General features: G+C 42.9%; 1 protein-coding gene across 1 annotated transcript in view; it reads left to right on the top strand.

Moving 5' to 3' along the window:
• The first annotated feature begins 1,342 nt into the window (after positions 1-1,342).
• LOC306793971 (disks large-associated protein 1-like) overlaps positions 1,343-17,315 on the top strand; it is a 47,197-nt gene continuing 31,224 nt past the window's right edge. Inside the window, exons 1-3 of the mRNA XM_079291817.1 lie at positions 1,343-1,426; positions 13,585-14,711; positions 16,712-16,926. Coding sequence (XP_079147943.1) covers positions 13,650-14,711; positions 16,712-16,926 — 1,277 coding nt within the window. The 5' untranslated portion in view covers positions 1,343-1,426; positions 13,585-13,649. The remainder of the gene's footprint in view (positions 1,427-13,584; positions 14,712-16,711; positions 16,927-17,315) is intronic.

Here is a 17,315-nt window from a genome sequence, read left to right as displayed (position 1 = left end):
TGATGTGCGTGTTATGCGCCCCAGCAGAGTGTGAAATTGAAATTTTCCCCTGCAGAGGTGACGTGATTGACAGAATACAGAGGACACATGAGATGTGAAATCCCATCTTTTACCGACGTTGTTGTCATTTATCACTTTAAAACTATTTAATCAATTTAAAGAGTTGTATCACTCTTGATAAGACTTATATTGCCATATTATTACATGTTTATAATACTATAATCTCATAGTGGTAACGGCTGCTGTTTAAATATTTATCTCACGCTCCTACATAATACAAGCCTTTTGTTTTTGTTGGTATCACTGCGTTCTAGTCATGTGAAAAGGACCTGAAGCCCCCCCCCCCCTGGAGCATTGCGCCCCCTCTGACCTGTGTGTGTGTGTGTGCGTGTGCGTGTGCGTGCGTGCGTGCGTGTGCGCAACCTGTCCAAACCAAGTCCCACCTGGCGAGCGTCGGATAGACCACCATCTGTTAAGTGCCCCCACAATGAACTACCTGCCACCTCCTCTTCATCGCCATAATGGGATCTCATGAAAAGGATTCTTTCCAGTGAACTGATTTGCAAATTGTTCGTCGATTCTCTTCAGCACAATTATGAATCTGGTTGATAGGTTATTACAAGGGATAATTATATAAGATGTCTGAGAACAGGATGTTTTCCGCCATAAGCCTTTTTCATGTGGGGAAAAACACAACATGACAGGCCAGTGCCTTGTGCTTTAAGAAATGGCAGTGAGAGTTTGTGATCTATCTGCTTTATTGTTAAGTAGAGTGAGTCATTGCCCTGAGACAATCACCCTCCCTCAAAACACGAGAGGACTTCACAAGCTGGATTTAAAGACGCTCAAATAGGCTTAAAATGATTTTCCTCCCCTTATCTTTTTTTTTCTTCTTGCCTCAATGAGTTCTACTTCATGTTCCCTATCTCCTTTTGTGCCGTATCCCTGAGATGTTGCTTCCCAAAAGACAGGTTTAGGATGAAAACCAACATGATTTTACAGCCAAACAAAACTTGGCTGAGCTGACCATACACAGACATTTTAATGTCTTTTAATTAAGCCACCCTCTCATAGTTTTCAATTTCTTTCTGGGGTCAACTTAGAAGCAGGAAGGTTTTTCTGTTCTTTTCTTCCAAAGAAGATTTGTGCCGTCTACCATCCCCAAGCATTTCACGAGTAATTGCAACACTGAAGTGAGTCTGGAAAAAGCGCAGGGAGCGACATCACAGCATGAGCACATGGCACATGGACCAGCACATTAGCCACCGGAGCACCACAGGAGTGTTTTTCTATGTTGTGATGAATTCTCAACCATGGACTCTGTCTTTTTTCACTTCAAGGTGGAGAAATGTGCTCGCACGGAGGACGAGGAGCCTGGAATTAAGCACAGGAGAGAAAAGATGCCGAAGATGAGACGATAAAGAAGGTGAGTTACACTTCTCTGCGTGCTTTTCCTCCACTAGATCATTATTGCCGACATTGCTCCTATAAGTAGCATGTATGGATCGTGAATTGATGCCTATAACGTGGGTTTCACTGAGGTGAGCAGTACATAAAGAAACATTTTGATGTTCTGTGTGTAATATAAATTCTGGGTGCTGTCAATTTTCACACCTGCATACTCACAGTTCACCTTTGACCCTTCAAATGCAGCCTGGTGCTCTAAAAGCTATGACCTTTCGGTGCGCCATTAGTGGAAACGCATCCGTCAAGCTTGACTGCTTACCACCGATGGCAGCAAAACTGAGACAGAAAGAGACACGAACGCTGAGCAGACAGCGACGGGGGGGCGAATGGCAGGAAAAAGGGGGATGATGGAAAGATGAGACGAACAGACCAAATGAAAAGGAGGTTTCACAGAGGCTGTTCGGATTCAATGCGTTTTCCTGTTTGCATAATAACAACTGGTGACAGAGCAGATGGTTGTGGTGAGATAAACAGTTTACAAAGTGTGCAAAAGTGCCTAATGGCAAATAAAAGTGCTGCACATGTTTACTGTGCCAGTAAGTCAAAGCACTCTAGCAATGTGGTGCAAAAAGTAAGGGAGGGCAAACCGGAGCGAAGGATTTAGAGTTATTTTTGTCATAGGACACAAATAAAAACATTATTACGAACATTGTAATCTGACATTAGGATCATCGTTTCATGACTTTCACTTGCGGATGGATGCTGTATAATGCACTTTGGATCTATCCTGTCAATGAATTTTACATTTTTACATTTTCTTTTTTCATCCGTGAGAGTCGTTCATTTAACAGCTCTTCAGCAGCATTTCAAAGATTGCTGGATATTTCATTTTTGGAAAATCTGCTCTGTGTAACTCATAAGAAGCACAGACTGGGGCTGAGGGCTGATTGTGCTGTTTGCCAAGTTTTCGCCACAATCAAGGCGCAGAAATCATTTTTGAGATGTCGCACAACAATTAAACATTTAACAGACAACCGGCTTCGTGATTGGGATCTCTTACACATCTCGCATATACAACAGGCGCTTCTCAACAAATGTTATGAATGACTTTTCAAATTGAATTAGTATTGATATGATCTGACCTGTAAATGTACCGTATGCTGTAAACTGTTGTCTTGTCATTTATCAAGCTGACATTTTAGATTGAAACATTCTGTTTTTTGTCAGACATCTCAAAAAGCCAGTTTGCTTGACAATGGACTGATTAGAGCACTGACTTATAATGAGCCATAATGCAATGTAAAGTTGTTATACCTGCAGGAAATAATTCAGAATAATTCTTTCACAGAATTCAACATTTTCCAGAATGAAATATGTAAAATAGGTGTGTGCATAATAATCACATCAGCTGCAGCTTAATTAGAAAGGAAAAAGTGCATCGTCATTACCACGAGGAGTTAATGTATAATCACGCATGGGGTCCCATCTCTCGCTCAGCTCTTGTAGACGAGCCAAACCTCAACCCTGAGGCCTGGAGCAACTGGCAAAAAGCTGGATTTACAGCGAGCGCAGCTTACCATTTGAAAATGTATCGTTGCGCTGGCTCGGATCATCATTGAAGGCTGTTTGAAAAGAAGTAATGTGGACTACAAACAGACTCCAGGCCAGTGTGTACCGTACATCAGGGAGGGAAGTGTTCGGCCGGCAGTGGGATAAACAGATTGATAACTGACGCCATATCACAGAATTCCCGCTGTGCAGTCACACTCTTCAATTTAACATATTTTTCAAATCCTGAAATCTTGATGTTATCCTGTGCAAACAACATTTCTGGATTCCACTATCAAGCGGGTTTTCCGTTGAGTGTGTTTATGGAGATTAGGCAGCGAATGAGTGTGTAATTAGGGTGTGTAATCCAATGAGGTAAATCTTGGCCAGTGGGAAGAAAGCCATGGCACTGATACTGGCAATCGCAGCAGAACAGAACGGACACCCGCGGAAAAGGGAAGGGAAAAGATAGAGGAGGGAATGACCAAATAATGGAGAAGGGAGGTACGTAAGGTTAGAGAGGGAAGAGAGGAGAGCGTTTTGTGATGTAACAGAGTGGAGAAAAGGGGAAGGCGACCCACAACTGGGCTGGACATCACACGTGTAAAAGCTGCTCCTCATACCGCACTCTTGACCGTCAAAGATTAACAATAAACTGCCCAGACTGAGCTTATCTGTTGCACTCATGGTGGATGGAGCTTCAACGCAAGGTGTTGTGATTCATTTCTTCCACACTGCAGGCGATACCAAAGATGATACAGAGAATACACGTTGGCATAAATAGGTTGCAGTAGATGACACTAGATCTGGGACAAACCGTTTGGTGTGATCGTGAAGCACAGAGCACGCATAAGAACAGCTTCATTCACAAGTTCAGGCGAGTATTCTAAAAGTAATCACAAACCGTTATAAATCCATCCAAGCTCTCAGCAACTCTTTAAGTGGTCCACTGTTTCAGAATGGGTTTTTTTTATGAGTAAGTTATTAATGAGGCTTTATTATATTTTAATATAGAGCACAAAGGAACGCTCAGCGAAAGCCTCCTTATCTTTCAGCCTCCCCACTTCATTAATTCATTATAAACTAAATTTTAATGATTTTTTTCCCCTACCTTTCAAAGACTAATTTAAGATCATATCTCTTTGTTGCAGAAATGAGACTCCTTTACCGTGGTTCACATCCTGAGAGTTGCCCGTGATAGATGACAGCCAATATTTAAAAAGTTATTTCATGCGATGTGCGTCACCGGAGTACCACCAGTAAGTCGGAGGCTGTTATCTGTGTGTACCTGAGCAAATTATGAAATGAAAGCTAATTTAACTCGCACAATGAGCGGCGCATTTTACAGTTAATTTGGTCGTTCATGAAACACTCAACAGCAAATCACTTTTACATCTTCAGTGCTTTGTTTCTAACACTTGAGGGCGGCTGAGGAAAGACGTATAATGTTCTCTTTACAACACTGTAAAACACTGCAACTCGATCATAACTTGGATATACTATCATAAGTTCAAGTATCCTTGAAAATGCATAATATTTGATCTTGCACTTGAGATGAACCCATTTAGTTTCTATAAACATGACTAACATTTACTTTCACTTGACCTGTATTCGCTTCAGTCTCCATGGAAAACCATTAACAGACAGCTAAATCTGCTTTTTATGCCTCTGCGCTAGCTGTTGCTTGAGGCACAATGTTTTCTGGTTGTCCGTCCGTCTCATTCCCGTGAACACCGTGGCGACCGTGGCTCACTGGGTTAAGAGGGTCGTCTGGGAGCCGGAAGGTCAACGGTTCGATCCCCGACTGGGACGTGGCACTTGTCGAAGTGCACCTGAGCAGTACGCTGAACCCCCGGCTCCCAGGGCGCCGATCAATGGCAGCCCACTGCTCCCTATATACAGGGATGGGTCAAATGCAGTCGTCAAATTTCGTGTATGTGTAAAAATGTATATGACAATAAAAATGGTTTAGTCTTTTTCTTCTTCTTCTATATCTCATGACGGCATTAATGGAGATATACAACCACGATGTAGTAATTCCATTTTTTTTTGCAGTTTTGTTGACGAGCTTAATTATTTGCTGAGCTCAAGGGAGTTATTTCATATCGCAATTATATGCAACTCACACATCGTTGTTTGGTATTAGGCTTCACTGGCACTTCATGCAATATTTAATCTTTATTGACCACATATTGTCTGATAATAAACGAAGAATAAATAGCTTGGCAACGGACATATTCAGCCAAAAGACTATGAGCACATTAGCTGTGTGTACTTGAGGTCGGCTCTGTTTCCTGACATGTAATTAACTGTAGAATCAGTTGCTTGAAATCACCTGACACTCTGGACGCCTCTGGCAGAAGTTTGATGACCAATGCTGCCTGGCAGTGGCAAGTGTGACTGCACTGTGCATACTGTACAAAAGCTGCATGCGCACACAGCCACGCTGCTTGTTCCAGCAGGGAATGTTGTGTTTTTCTTCAATAAAAACAACATGAATGCTTTGCAAGTCGCGTGCAATGATGCATGCACATTTTTTAGCGAGTAGGCAGCTGAATATACAAACGGTTTGTTTTGTACGGTTTAATTGTCCATGTTCAGTTTGGGCTGCTCACAAGCTTGAGTGGAAATGGCAGCTGTAATGAAGAAGCAGCAGCGGTCTTATTATCCGCTACAAGTGTGCGAACACGGGAGAAATGCCACGAGGAGGAAACGGTTGCAAGCCTTACGGTGACTTTAGCAGCATTAGCAGTTTTTTTTTTTCCCACGTGTTTCCTGGCCACGGTGGATGGTTGAGGCTGCAGTGTGTTGTGCATAACATGCACGGAGATGCGCACACACGTACTCCCTGACTCTACAGGGTTCAATTTACTTATCGTCGTCACAGCACTATGCCGCTTCCACACAGTCCAGGATTAGACGCCCCAGATTTCACAGCTCTTAAGAGAGAATATAAACATGGAGGTTATTATTTTGTGTGTGCACAGATAGAAATATGCATATCCAAACAAATGGAGAGGATTTTTGCCTGATGTTTTTTTTGTTTGTGCGTTGACAGGCTCAGAATAGCTTTTGTTGAGCTGTCCCACTTTTAGGGAATGCATATTAAAGTAAAAAAAAAGAATTGATGCACTTCATTTTCTTACCATATAAACAACGTTTTGAACACAACGCTTGTCATTGTTGTGCAAAATCCTGCAAAATGAAGGAATCATTTGAAATTGTTGAAGTCGATTCCATTTATATACTCAACACTCCTGTACAGATGGTTGACAGGTGTGTTAATAAGGCAATGGGACACAAGTAGCTTCAGTTTTCCTTGGCATAGATTCTACAAGTCTCTGGAACGTCACTGAAGGTATGAACAGCATCCTCCCAAGAGACATTTCCTATTTCTTGTTTTGATGATTGTTGCGTTAACACAAGCCGAGGTATACTTCCAAAAGAACTATTTTGTTGACGTGCCGTCTGACAGCAAACATGTTTTGTAGCTGTTCTCTAAGGTGAGGTGATCCTGCTGTCATAGGTGCTTATTTGGGTTTAGATCTTGTGGTCTGTGAATGTCATGTCTACTGTACATGAGCAGTCGGTATGACATATAGCGATCTCCCCAAATTCTATAGTACCGGCACTCCTCTAAATGCGTTCACATTTTCACATTACATTTATCACAGACAATAAGTCCATTTTAATATCTTTCTTTTTTAGCGTTCCCAATCAAATCTATCCTCTAAAAATACATTTTTTTTTAGTATTTCCTTGCTTGCCTTGCAGGAAACATGAAGAAATAAAGCATAAGAAATGGCGTCTTTGGTTGCTGTCCACACATATGATCCCAGAGGCTGGTACATGAGTTCTCATTAGCTGAGGTGAAAACACGTTTTCCACCAGAAAATCCATTTGTTTCCATGGTGATGATGTGTCCTCCCTTTGCCTGCTTTGTATGGATAGCTTTATTGAGCTTCATCTTTTTTTTACAACATGTTTATTGGCTTTTTGTTCATTTTGGATATGAATCCGAGACAAATGTAATACATGTTAGAAAGGTGTCCACATCTCATAAAAATCCTCAGCTTAAATTGCATGCGTGCGTGTGTGTGTGCGTATATGACAATTTTAAATTAAGTTTTAATCAAATTTAATATGACGGCTTGTGGCGGTAGATCATTTGGGAGGGCTCAAAGTGAACTCATCTAAAACACTTTGCTCCCGGGCAATAAACTAACGTCCATATTCAGTATCTATTGTTGCTTTTTATCCAGTTAATTTTATCTATAATTGAAAACAGGAACATTTACTTCGTGAAAAAATATAGCCTTAAACTCAGAAAAAGTAAATCCTTTTTTTTCATCAATAGTGTAGTCAACCCAAAATACCTCCACACTTTACAGATGTTTTTTAGGGAGGCACCTATTTATTTAGTTCAGTCCCAAAAGCAATACCTGAACTTTGGGTATGGGATCTGACACCGGTGTTTGATTCATTCTTCGTTTTTGTGGAAGGCAACATCTTGCTTTCTAAACTTTCTAAAACAAAATGTAACAAATATATACTTGGATATAAATGTAATGCATTGTCTGTTGAACTCATGGTATATACAATACCAGATCTGCCCGTTGTAACTGATCCAGCTGTTTGAGTCGGAATCGGACCGATTCGTCTTTTTGTCAAGGAACCACATCTCTTCACATAACTTTGCAAGGTTGACCCAATCAAATTATATTTTGCATTCGGAGTCGGCTATAAAGAATCGTCAATAATTGTGATTTTAGCCTATATCACCATGTTATCATAAGCATCTGGACTTTGAAGAAACGTTGCTGTGAATTTGGCCTGTTTAGAGGAAAACAAGATTCTGTTTTGAGTTTTATTTTTTCTTATGAATTCACAACTATAATGTCAGAATATTTTGTCTCAGACTATTATTTCTCCCTACAATGACCCGAATACACAGTCGCATCGTGCTGTTTAGGGAAATAAATGAGTATTGTTAGAATTGCAAATATCCTCTGAGAGATCTGCCTTGTATAAAGAATAATATCTATCTGTAAATCACACCCTTTAAGTGAATAATAGGGTCTGTCTTCTTTATCCTTGACTCCCACTGTCTGCCCATGATGGATTCAACCTTAAGCCATATAATACCAATCTCAGTGGAGTCATGGCCTTTTGTTACCAGTCAAAGTGTTAGATCCACTGAGTTCAGCCTTCATGAATGATTACATTCATTTTTTATGAGAAAGGGGAAGATGGTTTTTCTGCACTTTTCAGCACACCAATCTCAGTCTGAACTTCTTTCATGTATTATTGCAACTCATGTATTCCTACAGTGTCTGCAAGAATCCATATTAAATGAGTTATTTCCAGTGAATTAAATATTTTTAGTCTTTTGTGGAAATAAAGATTAAACTAAATGAAAATAAGCATATCAGATATGACCAATACAAAGTTATGATGTGCTTTTGCTGAGCTGTACACTGAAATGCAATTGCAAACCTCTTAAAACAACTGTGGAATTACCTTCAAATTCCATTCCAATAGTTCGCCTCCATTTTCAAGCCGGTTTTTCTGTGTCGTCGAAGTATCCCGAGCGTCGGTGACAGCTCTGCCTGCAGACAAACACCACCAGTCTTTCTCTCGACTTAATGCCTGTTAATTTGTTTACCTTGATCAAATAGACCTCATCACTTGAGGAATTTGTCCCCGGAATGTGTTTGGCGGGGACTGAGCTATAACTCCCCGCAGTCACTCCATTTGTCAGAGAGAGGCCCTGACAGTCAGCCTAATTAGTTTGGTTGTGACAAAGGAGCTGTCTTGTGGAAACTGGGAACATCAATCCATCCATGAAGGAATGTGTTTTCATAATGCAGCCGATACAGTGAGCAGAAACACGCCTATTAGGCGTCGTCTGAAACTGCATCTACAACGAGGCAATGATCTGTTTGGTTCAAAAATGAAATGCTTTCAATACGTGCTGTAAATATGTATTTGTATGCCAGGTTATTTAACATGCTTTGATAAAATGTCAAGCAAGTTCTTTTCATTCTTGGATAAAAGCTGCATATTACATCGGAAGCATGTTGTGTACGCTGTCATGTATTGATACAGTAAAGAGTTACAGCCCGGCTTCTTATCTTCCTTGGTGTCAATTTTTGAAACACCTTTGTACAGACCTGTCTGTGGTGGAGAGCGAATATGCCCCTCCGTGAAATAAGATGGAATGCTGAAAGCGTTTTACTTCTATCAATTTTCAACTTTATGGACTTTTATCATGTGCTCTATTGCTTTTGTAGACATTCATATATTTTATGAAGCACATCATATGAACTAAAAGCAGCAATTTGCAGTTTTTCTTCAAAATATTGCCACGCTGCAGCCAGACAGGACAGTCGAGGAAGACGGTCATCCATCATTTAAGAGTCAATTTAACAGGAAGACATTAAGGTTGGTGGTTGTCAGCCTCTCCTGACATCCCTAAAAGCCACTTCTACATAATCCGGAAACACAAAAAAAAAAATGACCAGTTCCCTCAACGGCTGTTTGGCCCCCGGCTGGCTCTTAAAATGTTCCACGGCATCGTTCCCTGGGGATTTTTTTTTTTAAAGGCACTGTTCACACATTCACAATGAGTACATCCTCTCTGTCGCTGTTGCTGCTTCTCTGCCAGCTGCAGCTCTCCTGTGTGTGGACTTGCTGTGAGAGTGTCTGTTAAAGTGCCTCCACAAAATAACTGAATATACCTCGTTATGGGAATTTATGTCTGCATTTACTGCTTCTCAGTGTTTTTACAGTGAAGATTTATATTTTTTCGCTAAATTGACTTCTTCTGCTTAGAAAAGCAGAATGCTCTTTATATTTAAAAGATCAAATGCAGTAAACAATCACAAGTATTTAAGTCTACTGACATCCTTTTCTGTCTCGCATGTAGAAACACTGTGCGCGTATCCTCACCCTTATCCAGTTTGTGCAGTAATATCTCGCAGTATACTCGGAAATATACCGCCAACGTCTGCAGGATCAAAGGCAAAACTTCACTTGACCTGGAAGATGGAGATAAAGTGCTGTACTCTTTCCTCCTCCCACACATGCGCCCACATAAGAAGAGCCACGTCCACTGAGGTGATTGCATGCCCCATGGAGAGCAGACTGGTAGTGTTTTCAACCTTTTTGAAGAAACCATTGCTTCTCTTTGAGTGGGAAGAAGAGACCTTTTGTAGCCTTGTGGCCTCTGAAGGCCTCAAAGAAGCTCTGTAAGCCATGAGCTCCGTCTTCCGTCTTGCAACCGGCGTTTGATGTCGGCCGAGGAATGTAGACGGAACGGCAAGCAGCCTTTTATTTTGCCAGCGAGAGAAGCTGCAGCAGTCTTCTCACACTAAGACAGATTGATTTCACCCCTTCCTACAAAGATGGTGTGCTGTAAGTAAGTCAATGTTACTTTGCATATTCCTACCAACCTTTTTTATTTGCTTTGGTAAGTCTCAAAGCTCGGGGTGAAGTAAAGCAAATTAAGATTAGATTTGACCACTATGAGGCTGCTTTCAAATTTGGCTACGGAGTTACATGATGGAGAAGGAAAAAAATCGATTTTCCATTTATCTCATCTGAGCCCAAAGAAGCAGAGCATCTAAATATAATTTAGCCTGCTGTGCTGATGCAGTGCAGGTGTTAATAGGCATTAGCATTCATAGCCTGACGTGTTTTATCTACTCCTGCACGTTGTTTGCACACCTTGCTGTTCAGCACACAATCACTGCTAATGAAATGTAATGAAGTCTTTGTAGTTTTCCGAGCCTGTTCACGCAAAGTATTAAAGGAGCACGTTGTTTGGGTCTCCTTGATGTTTTTTGTTTGTTGGTTTTGTGTCGTGTAAACAGGGATTTTAAGCGCCGTAGTTCATGAAATTGTTGTGCTGCTGGTGTGGTTCAAGACAAATATCCATGGTGGCAATTGACCATTCACTGAATCCATCCCACAAACTAATTGTCCAATCATAGCTGAGCAATCAGAACTAGTCATAGCACGCTTGTCAAGTTTTGGATTTCTCTTATTTTACGTGTCAACGCGGTGTTCATGGGACTCTAGTAAGAACACGCAACATGTTGGGTTTGGAGGGTGGTGTCTTGTTTTAAGCATTTCCTGAAGGCTGCTCTAACCTAAGCTACATTCATTAGCATGTACGGCTAACTAGCTTAAAACCTAACGCATTGCCAACGCCAAGAACATCACAAACTAACCACATTAGTTTGCAGGGTTAAAGGTTATGTTAAAAAATCCCGTTGGTTAGTTTTTGCTGAATCATGTTACTGTATTTCCATGTCTATGGCTCATCAACTGGTGAGAATGCTGACTTTTAGTTTGCAACATGTAGTTTCAGTCTTTCTTGGCATTATATCATGCAGCCATTGAGTGCACATTAAAGACCCCTTTTGCAGGACTCTTGTTTTAGAAAGAGTCAACTGAAACATCCAAAAAATCTGCCAAGGACTCGTGCAGATACAATTAATTAGCTCACTAACCACAACTGATCAAATCTGTCAGCAACCGTTGTTATTTCAGCCGGTAAAAAAAAGTCAGCAGATCAAAATGGAAAGCCTGCTTTTGTCTTTACCTATTGAAATCAAGGACCTTTTGTTTTAAGGACCGCTGTCATTGTTTTCATTGAAAATTGTCACGTGCTTTGTGAACAACATTAACTCGGAGTGTGGCTTAGCAACATGTATGGAAAGACCAATTACAACCCATACCTTGACAGAAGTGTTATTGTATATGTATTACTATTTCAGAGTTCTAATATAGCCTGTGCAGTTGTTGGTGTGCTATGTTGAGGTTGACTTGACCAGACAGGTAGAGACACAACTGGGTCAGTCAGCTACGATGGACATGGAGCATAATACATAACCACAGCTGTCCATGAGCTTTCCTCATGTCACTAAAGGCCAGACACGGCAGAACCAGCAGAGCTTCTTCTTCTTCTTGATAACCTGCATTTTAAAAACTAGCAGCTACATCAAAATGCAGCTTGTCAGATACACTATGTATTTGTAAGTGTGTGTGTGTGGCTAGCAGGCAGAAAGCCAGCATGACCCAACTTCAGCTTAGTGCAGTGCTGCAGACAGCTGTGCCACAAACACGCTGCTGTGGATCACCGCGAGGGCCTTTTATTTAGGTCACATGCTGTGCTTCAGCGGCCGACAGAAGGGATCTCTGTCAACTGCAATGAATACCTTTCGTTGGACACAGCCCACTTCTTAAGTGCCCTGCAAGAAGCGGACACTGTGCGTGTCTGTGTGGTATGTAGCGTGTGCTTTGTGTGAGTTCACGATGTGTGAGTAAGTGAATATATTCCAGATGGAGTTGGGTTTTGACGATACATTTCGTTTCATTTACACTCTTCACAATACATCTGTAATATATTGGCTTAATTCTCTGCCAGAGTGATATGATCCCCTGGTTTACAAGGGAATTGCATGAATTAATCCAGCATCCAGTTTATAGCCACATAAAAGAAAATAATAGATCTGACTCACTCTGTAGTCATTATACGTCCTACATGAGCCCTACACAGTGTCTTCTAGTTATGTAAAGAACTGACATATGTCATTCCGCTGCTCTGCCTCCCTTCGTTTCTCTCGTTATGTTTCCTTCCTTTATTTCCGCTTCCCCTTCCTCCTCCTCCCTTTTTTTAATTTATTTTTTATTTACCACAGTGACCTTTGGTAGAGTATTATGAATTGCAGTGATGAATTCTCCGTGCAGACTCAGCCACACTGCCGTCACAGTGCTACACCGCGGTGCGTGGGCTCTTATTATTGTCTCGTTAGCTTCACCTCCGGTCCATTGGAAGCCGTGCGGGTTCAGCGGCTATCCAGCCCCAGATGGGTAAGGAGGGCAGTTTAAGGGCCCTGATGGATGCCATTGTTTTCATGTCACCATGTAAGGGAAAGGTGGTTTATTGCCGCTTGCCTCGACCGGCCCAGAAGCTGTCGGCTGGGTTTTACTGGCCAATTAGTTTGCTCTTAGAGTAGAGCTAGAGGTATAGAGGAAAAGTGTAGGATCAGGCAGTGAGCATTTGTTGTGTTTGTGACCGGGGGGGGGGGGGGGGGTGCATGCGTGCACACTGAGCAGGTGTACTGTAAAGCAAAAATAAATTTACGTTTTCAGTACTACCCCATGTTTTACAGAGGATCCCTATGTGTCTGCATTACCAATTTGTCAGTACCCTCGAACAACATAGCATACACTTGAGCTAGAAATAGATTTGAACTCTTCTTGAAACCCCTTCTACCTTTTGTTTCTCTCTTTTTCCTCGATCTCCTGTCACTTTTTCATTGAAATCTTCCAGAGAGAACGGAGAGGTGGTAGAGGAAGCTTTAACACAGATTTGGATGGTCTGGGACCACATGCCAAGTGGCTGCTATATTTAGAGATTCTCTTTGTTGAAGTTTTGAAGGACAAAAATCAAAGAATAGGTCCAACATCATCAAGTTTGATCCTCTGTGAAGGAGTGCCAAAAAGCATCTTCAAATTAAATCCGAAGAGGACGCTGTGCTTTGAGTGTATGCAAATATGAGACATTTATAATTCTGTTTGTTTGTCTCCACACTTCTGTGTGTTTCTTTCTTTTTAGAGCTGGTTTTGGGGCCTGTGCAGACTTCCCACGGCAGCAGCTGGATGTGTATGTCGACTCGGCCACGATGACGATGAAAGGCCTGTCCAGCAGCCGTAGTCACCACCACGCGGTGACCTGCGACCCCTCTTACGACTCCATGACCGTGGGGCACTCGGATCGCCGGTCCTACTTCCTCAACTCTGGGGAGGCTCATCCTACTGACCACCCCTGCTACACCCAGCGCAACTCCTTCCAGGCTGAGTGCAGTGCGTACCCTGACCTGGCCAGCTGCACCTTCCCTCGCAGACATTACAGCTCTCACCATGAGCTGAAGGAGGAGTGTGGCGCTGTGGTGCCTTATACAGGGCCAACAGGGAGCATTAAGGCAAGCGGAGGAAACAACAACCGCATCCCTTCTAACCTGCTAGAGCAGTTTGAGCGCCAGGCGCCGGTGCGGCGTGAAGGCTACCACACGCTGCAGTACAAGCGCACTGCAGTGGAACACCAACGAAGTGACAGCCCTGGTCGAATACGCCACCTTGTGCACTCTGTCCAGAAGCTTTTCACCAAGTCCCACTCCCTGGAGGGGCCCTCAGGGTCTGGTGGTGGTGGAGGGAGTGGGAGGATGAACGGCAGCAAATCCAGTCCTGATGACCCACCCTCTTCTTCTGGCACCCTGAAGCACAGTAAGCGCTGTAAGAGCAAAGACCGCTCCAAATCAGAGCCGAAGATGCGCACGGCCATCTCGGGCTACTGGAGCTCAGACGACACGCTCGACCGAGAGATGTGCCTCTACCGCCATCACCACGGGGTAAGCAGTGGCCTGCCTACAGGGGTCATGACCATGGGGCGCCACCCGGAGAAATCTCAGTCGCAGTACTTCATGGAGTCCTACAACACCATCAGCGCCCACCCTCTCAAGACGTCACGCAGCAACAACGATGTGAAGTGCTCGACGTGCTCTGGGGGCAGCAGCGGAGGTATGCCGCTGGTGGGAGCCCTGGACGGACAAGTGCAGCTGAAGAAGAGCTCGTGGTCTTCTACGCTGACGGTGAGCAGAGCGAGAGAGGTCTACCAGAAGGCCTCAGTCAACCTAGATAAAGCGCTAGTGAAAGCCGACCAGGGACGCACCTGCCACTTCCTACAGGTAGGAGAGTTACAACAGCCCCACCTCTCGCATGTCATGCTTCATGCTTCGTGCATCCTGCGGTGCCAGCTGCTCCTCCATGCTCCAGTATTTCCGCATGTATCTCTGTTTGTTTGTTTGTATGTGTGCCTTTTAGAGGGGACTACTGGAGAAGCAGTGGCCCCATCCTTTCACTCCCCGTGACTTCAATAATTATGGGTCTTCAGAAAACATTTAGCAAAATCATCACATGTCAACAGCTCCTCTGTGCTTGTCTCCGTGTGCATGGAAATATTCATACGTGAAGTAATGCGGTGCCATTACTTCTGTACTGCACAGGATGTCAAACCAATTGTCTGACAGGCCAGGTTCATGTACCAGCACCCACAACCAGCATTTATTTTTCACAGTCTACAAGCACAGGAAAGCAGACCAGAAACACCAATCTAATCTGTGTTCAGGCCATAAATGGCAAATTGTAACATGGAACAACATTTCTGCAGACTGTACTGGTGGTCGTCACAGCAGTGTTGTGTGTGTGTGTGTGTGTGTGTGTGTGTGAGAGAGTATATCTTATTCACTGAGCGAGAGTAGGGTGCTGCTATAAGATTGGAAAGAGCCAGAGGGGAGGAGACAAAAAAATGGAAGTGACTCATGCGATCCTGCTTCTTTTTTTCTTTTTTGGAAAAGATCAAGATGTTTAAAACTGCATACATTCCTCAACTCAGGATGTGTTTCAAATATAAGCCAGAGGAGAGACATGGAGAAACAAGGCAGGGAGGATAGAGGGAGGTGTGTGTGTGTGTGTGTGCGCGCTGTCGGAAAAAGACAGAAAGAGAGTAAGTAAGGGCAACAGAAGAGGGCGTGAATGGGGAATGCAAGAAGCAGAAAGTGAGAATGAGGGAGCATAAAAGACTGAGAGAAAGTTCTGTGTGGCCTTGCATTTTAACAGCCTGGAGCCGAGCGAGCAGATCAAGGGAGGATGTTGTCACTGCAGTACGGCAACAGTTCTCCCAGCCTAAAAAGAGCCATCGCTTTTTCTTTTTTTCTTTTTTTTTCTTGAAAGAGAGACTGAAGAGAAAAAAGCAGGCTTTTAAGGGGAGCAGCCAGGACAAGTTAGTCTGCAGACCTTTTTTGAATCCTGAAAACAAGATGTGCCATTTGCTTCGCCTGCTGGGGTAGAATCCTGTAATCCTTATTTGATGTTCATTCTCACACACACACACTTAAATTAATGCCAAACCTCTTTATGCACTTGTGCAACATTCACACAACATTTAAGAAATGATACACTATACTGTGAGGGTAATGACATTTAAAAGCATGACTCGACTTATTTTTTTACTTTTCCTCAAAAAGAGTAAATGCTTTTGAGGTCATTACAATCCCGGTCTTTCCCGAGGTGTTACCACAGTCTGTAGTTGCCCCTGACATCAAAGTCGGCTCTGTTTCCTAGTTACGCACCAGTCTGTTGAATGATTCTCGCTCTGTATCTCATTCCTTTCACTTCAGAGCTGGTGCCCTAACAGCCACTCACATTGGGACTGCAGTGGTTCTGCTGAACAAAACCCCCTTTGTTTTCCCTCTCTCTCTCCACGTCATGCCGTCTTTGACTCTCTCTCTCTTTTATATTAGAGATGGGAGATAGCTTTGCCTCCTTTTCATTTTTACCTTCATTAGTGTGTTTGAAAAGTCAGGAGAGCAAACCGAGGCCAGGGTACTGCGACGTTTTGTCAAAACAATTCATTTCTCTGCTTTTGATATGACTCATTCATCACAGGACAGACAAAAGAAGGCCTCTGGCACTCACAGGCTTATGGTATGATCAAGCCGGACCCTGCATTGATACAGTTGCTATTGAATCGTTTAAGGCATGACGTGCTCTGTGTGATACAGGTATTCATATCAGGCCAGGGTAGAAAATGTTGCAGCCTTGTGTAAGTGCATCTGTATGAGCTCTTATGTCTGGAAGGGGACCCGTGTTTGCTCCTTCTTTACAATATCTCACCTCATATCTACAGGTGCCTCAGGATGACTGGAGCAGTTTCTCTCCGCTGGGGAAGGACGACGAGATCCCGTGCCGGCGGATGCGCAGTGGCAGCTACATCAGAGCCATGGCAGAAGAAGACAGCGGTGATTCGGACTGCAGCCCCAAACCCTCGCCCAAGGTCCAGGCGCGACGAGCCAGCTACCTGAAGGCCACACAGCCATCCCTCACAGAGATGACCACACTCCAGTAAGTGTGTGTGTGAGGGCTAAAACTGATCAATTCTCATTATCAATTCATCTTTTAAATATTTTTTGATTAATCAGAAGTCTCAGAAAGTGAAAAAAACACAATTTCCCAGTGTTCAAGGGGTTGTCTTCAATTTTCTTGTTTTTTTTTCTCCCACCAATAGACCAAAAATATAAAATTTACAATTATATAAAACCGGAATCATTTACCATTTCTGCTTGAAAAATTACAAAAGATTAATCAATTGTTGTTGATGGATTTGATGTCATCTACTTGATCACTCAATTGACTGATCGTTCCAGTATTTATGAGTGTTCATGTTTGATGTAACTATCTAATGTAAGATCTGAGGTTAGAAGCCGAGCTTCATCATTTAAAGATTTGAAGAG

This window comes from Melanostigma gelatinosum (assembly GCF_949748355.1).
Source record: "Melanostigma gelatinosum genome assembly, chromosome: 20".
NCBI lineage: Eukaryota > Metazoa > Chordata > Actinopteri > Perciformes > Zoarcidae > Melanostigma > Melanostigma gelatinosum.
This window is presented reverse-complemented; position numbering and strand designations above follow the sequence as displayed.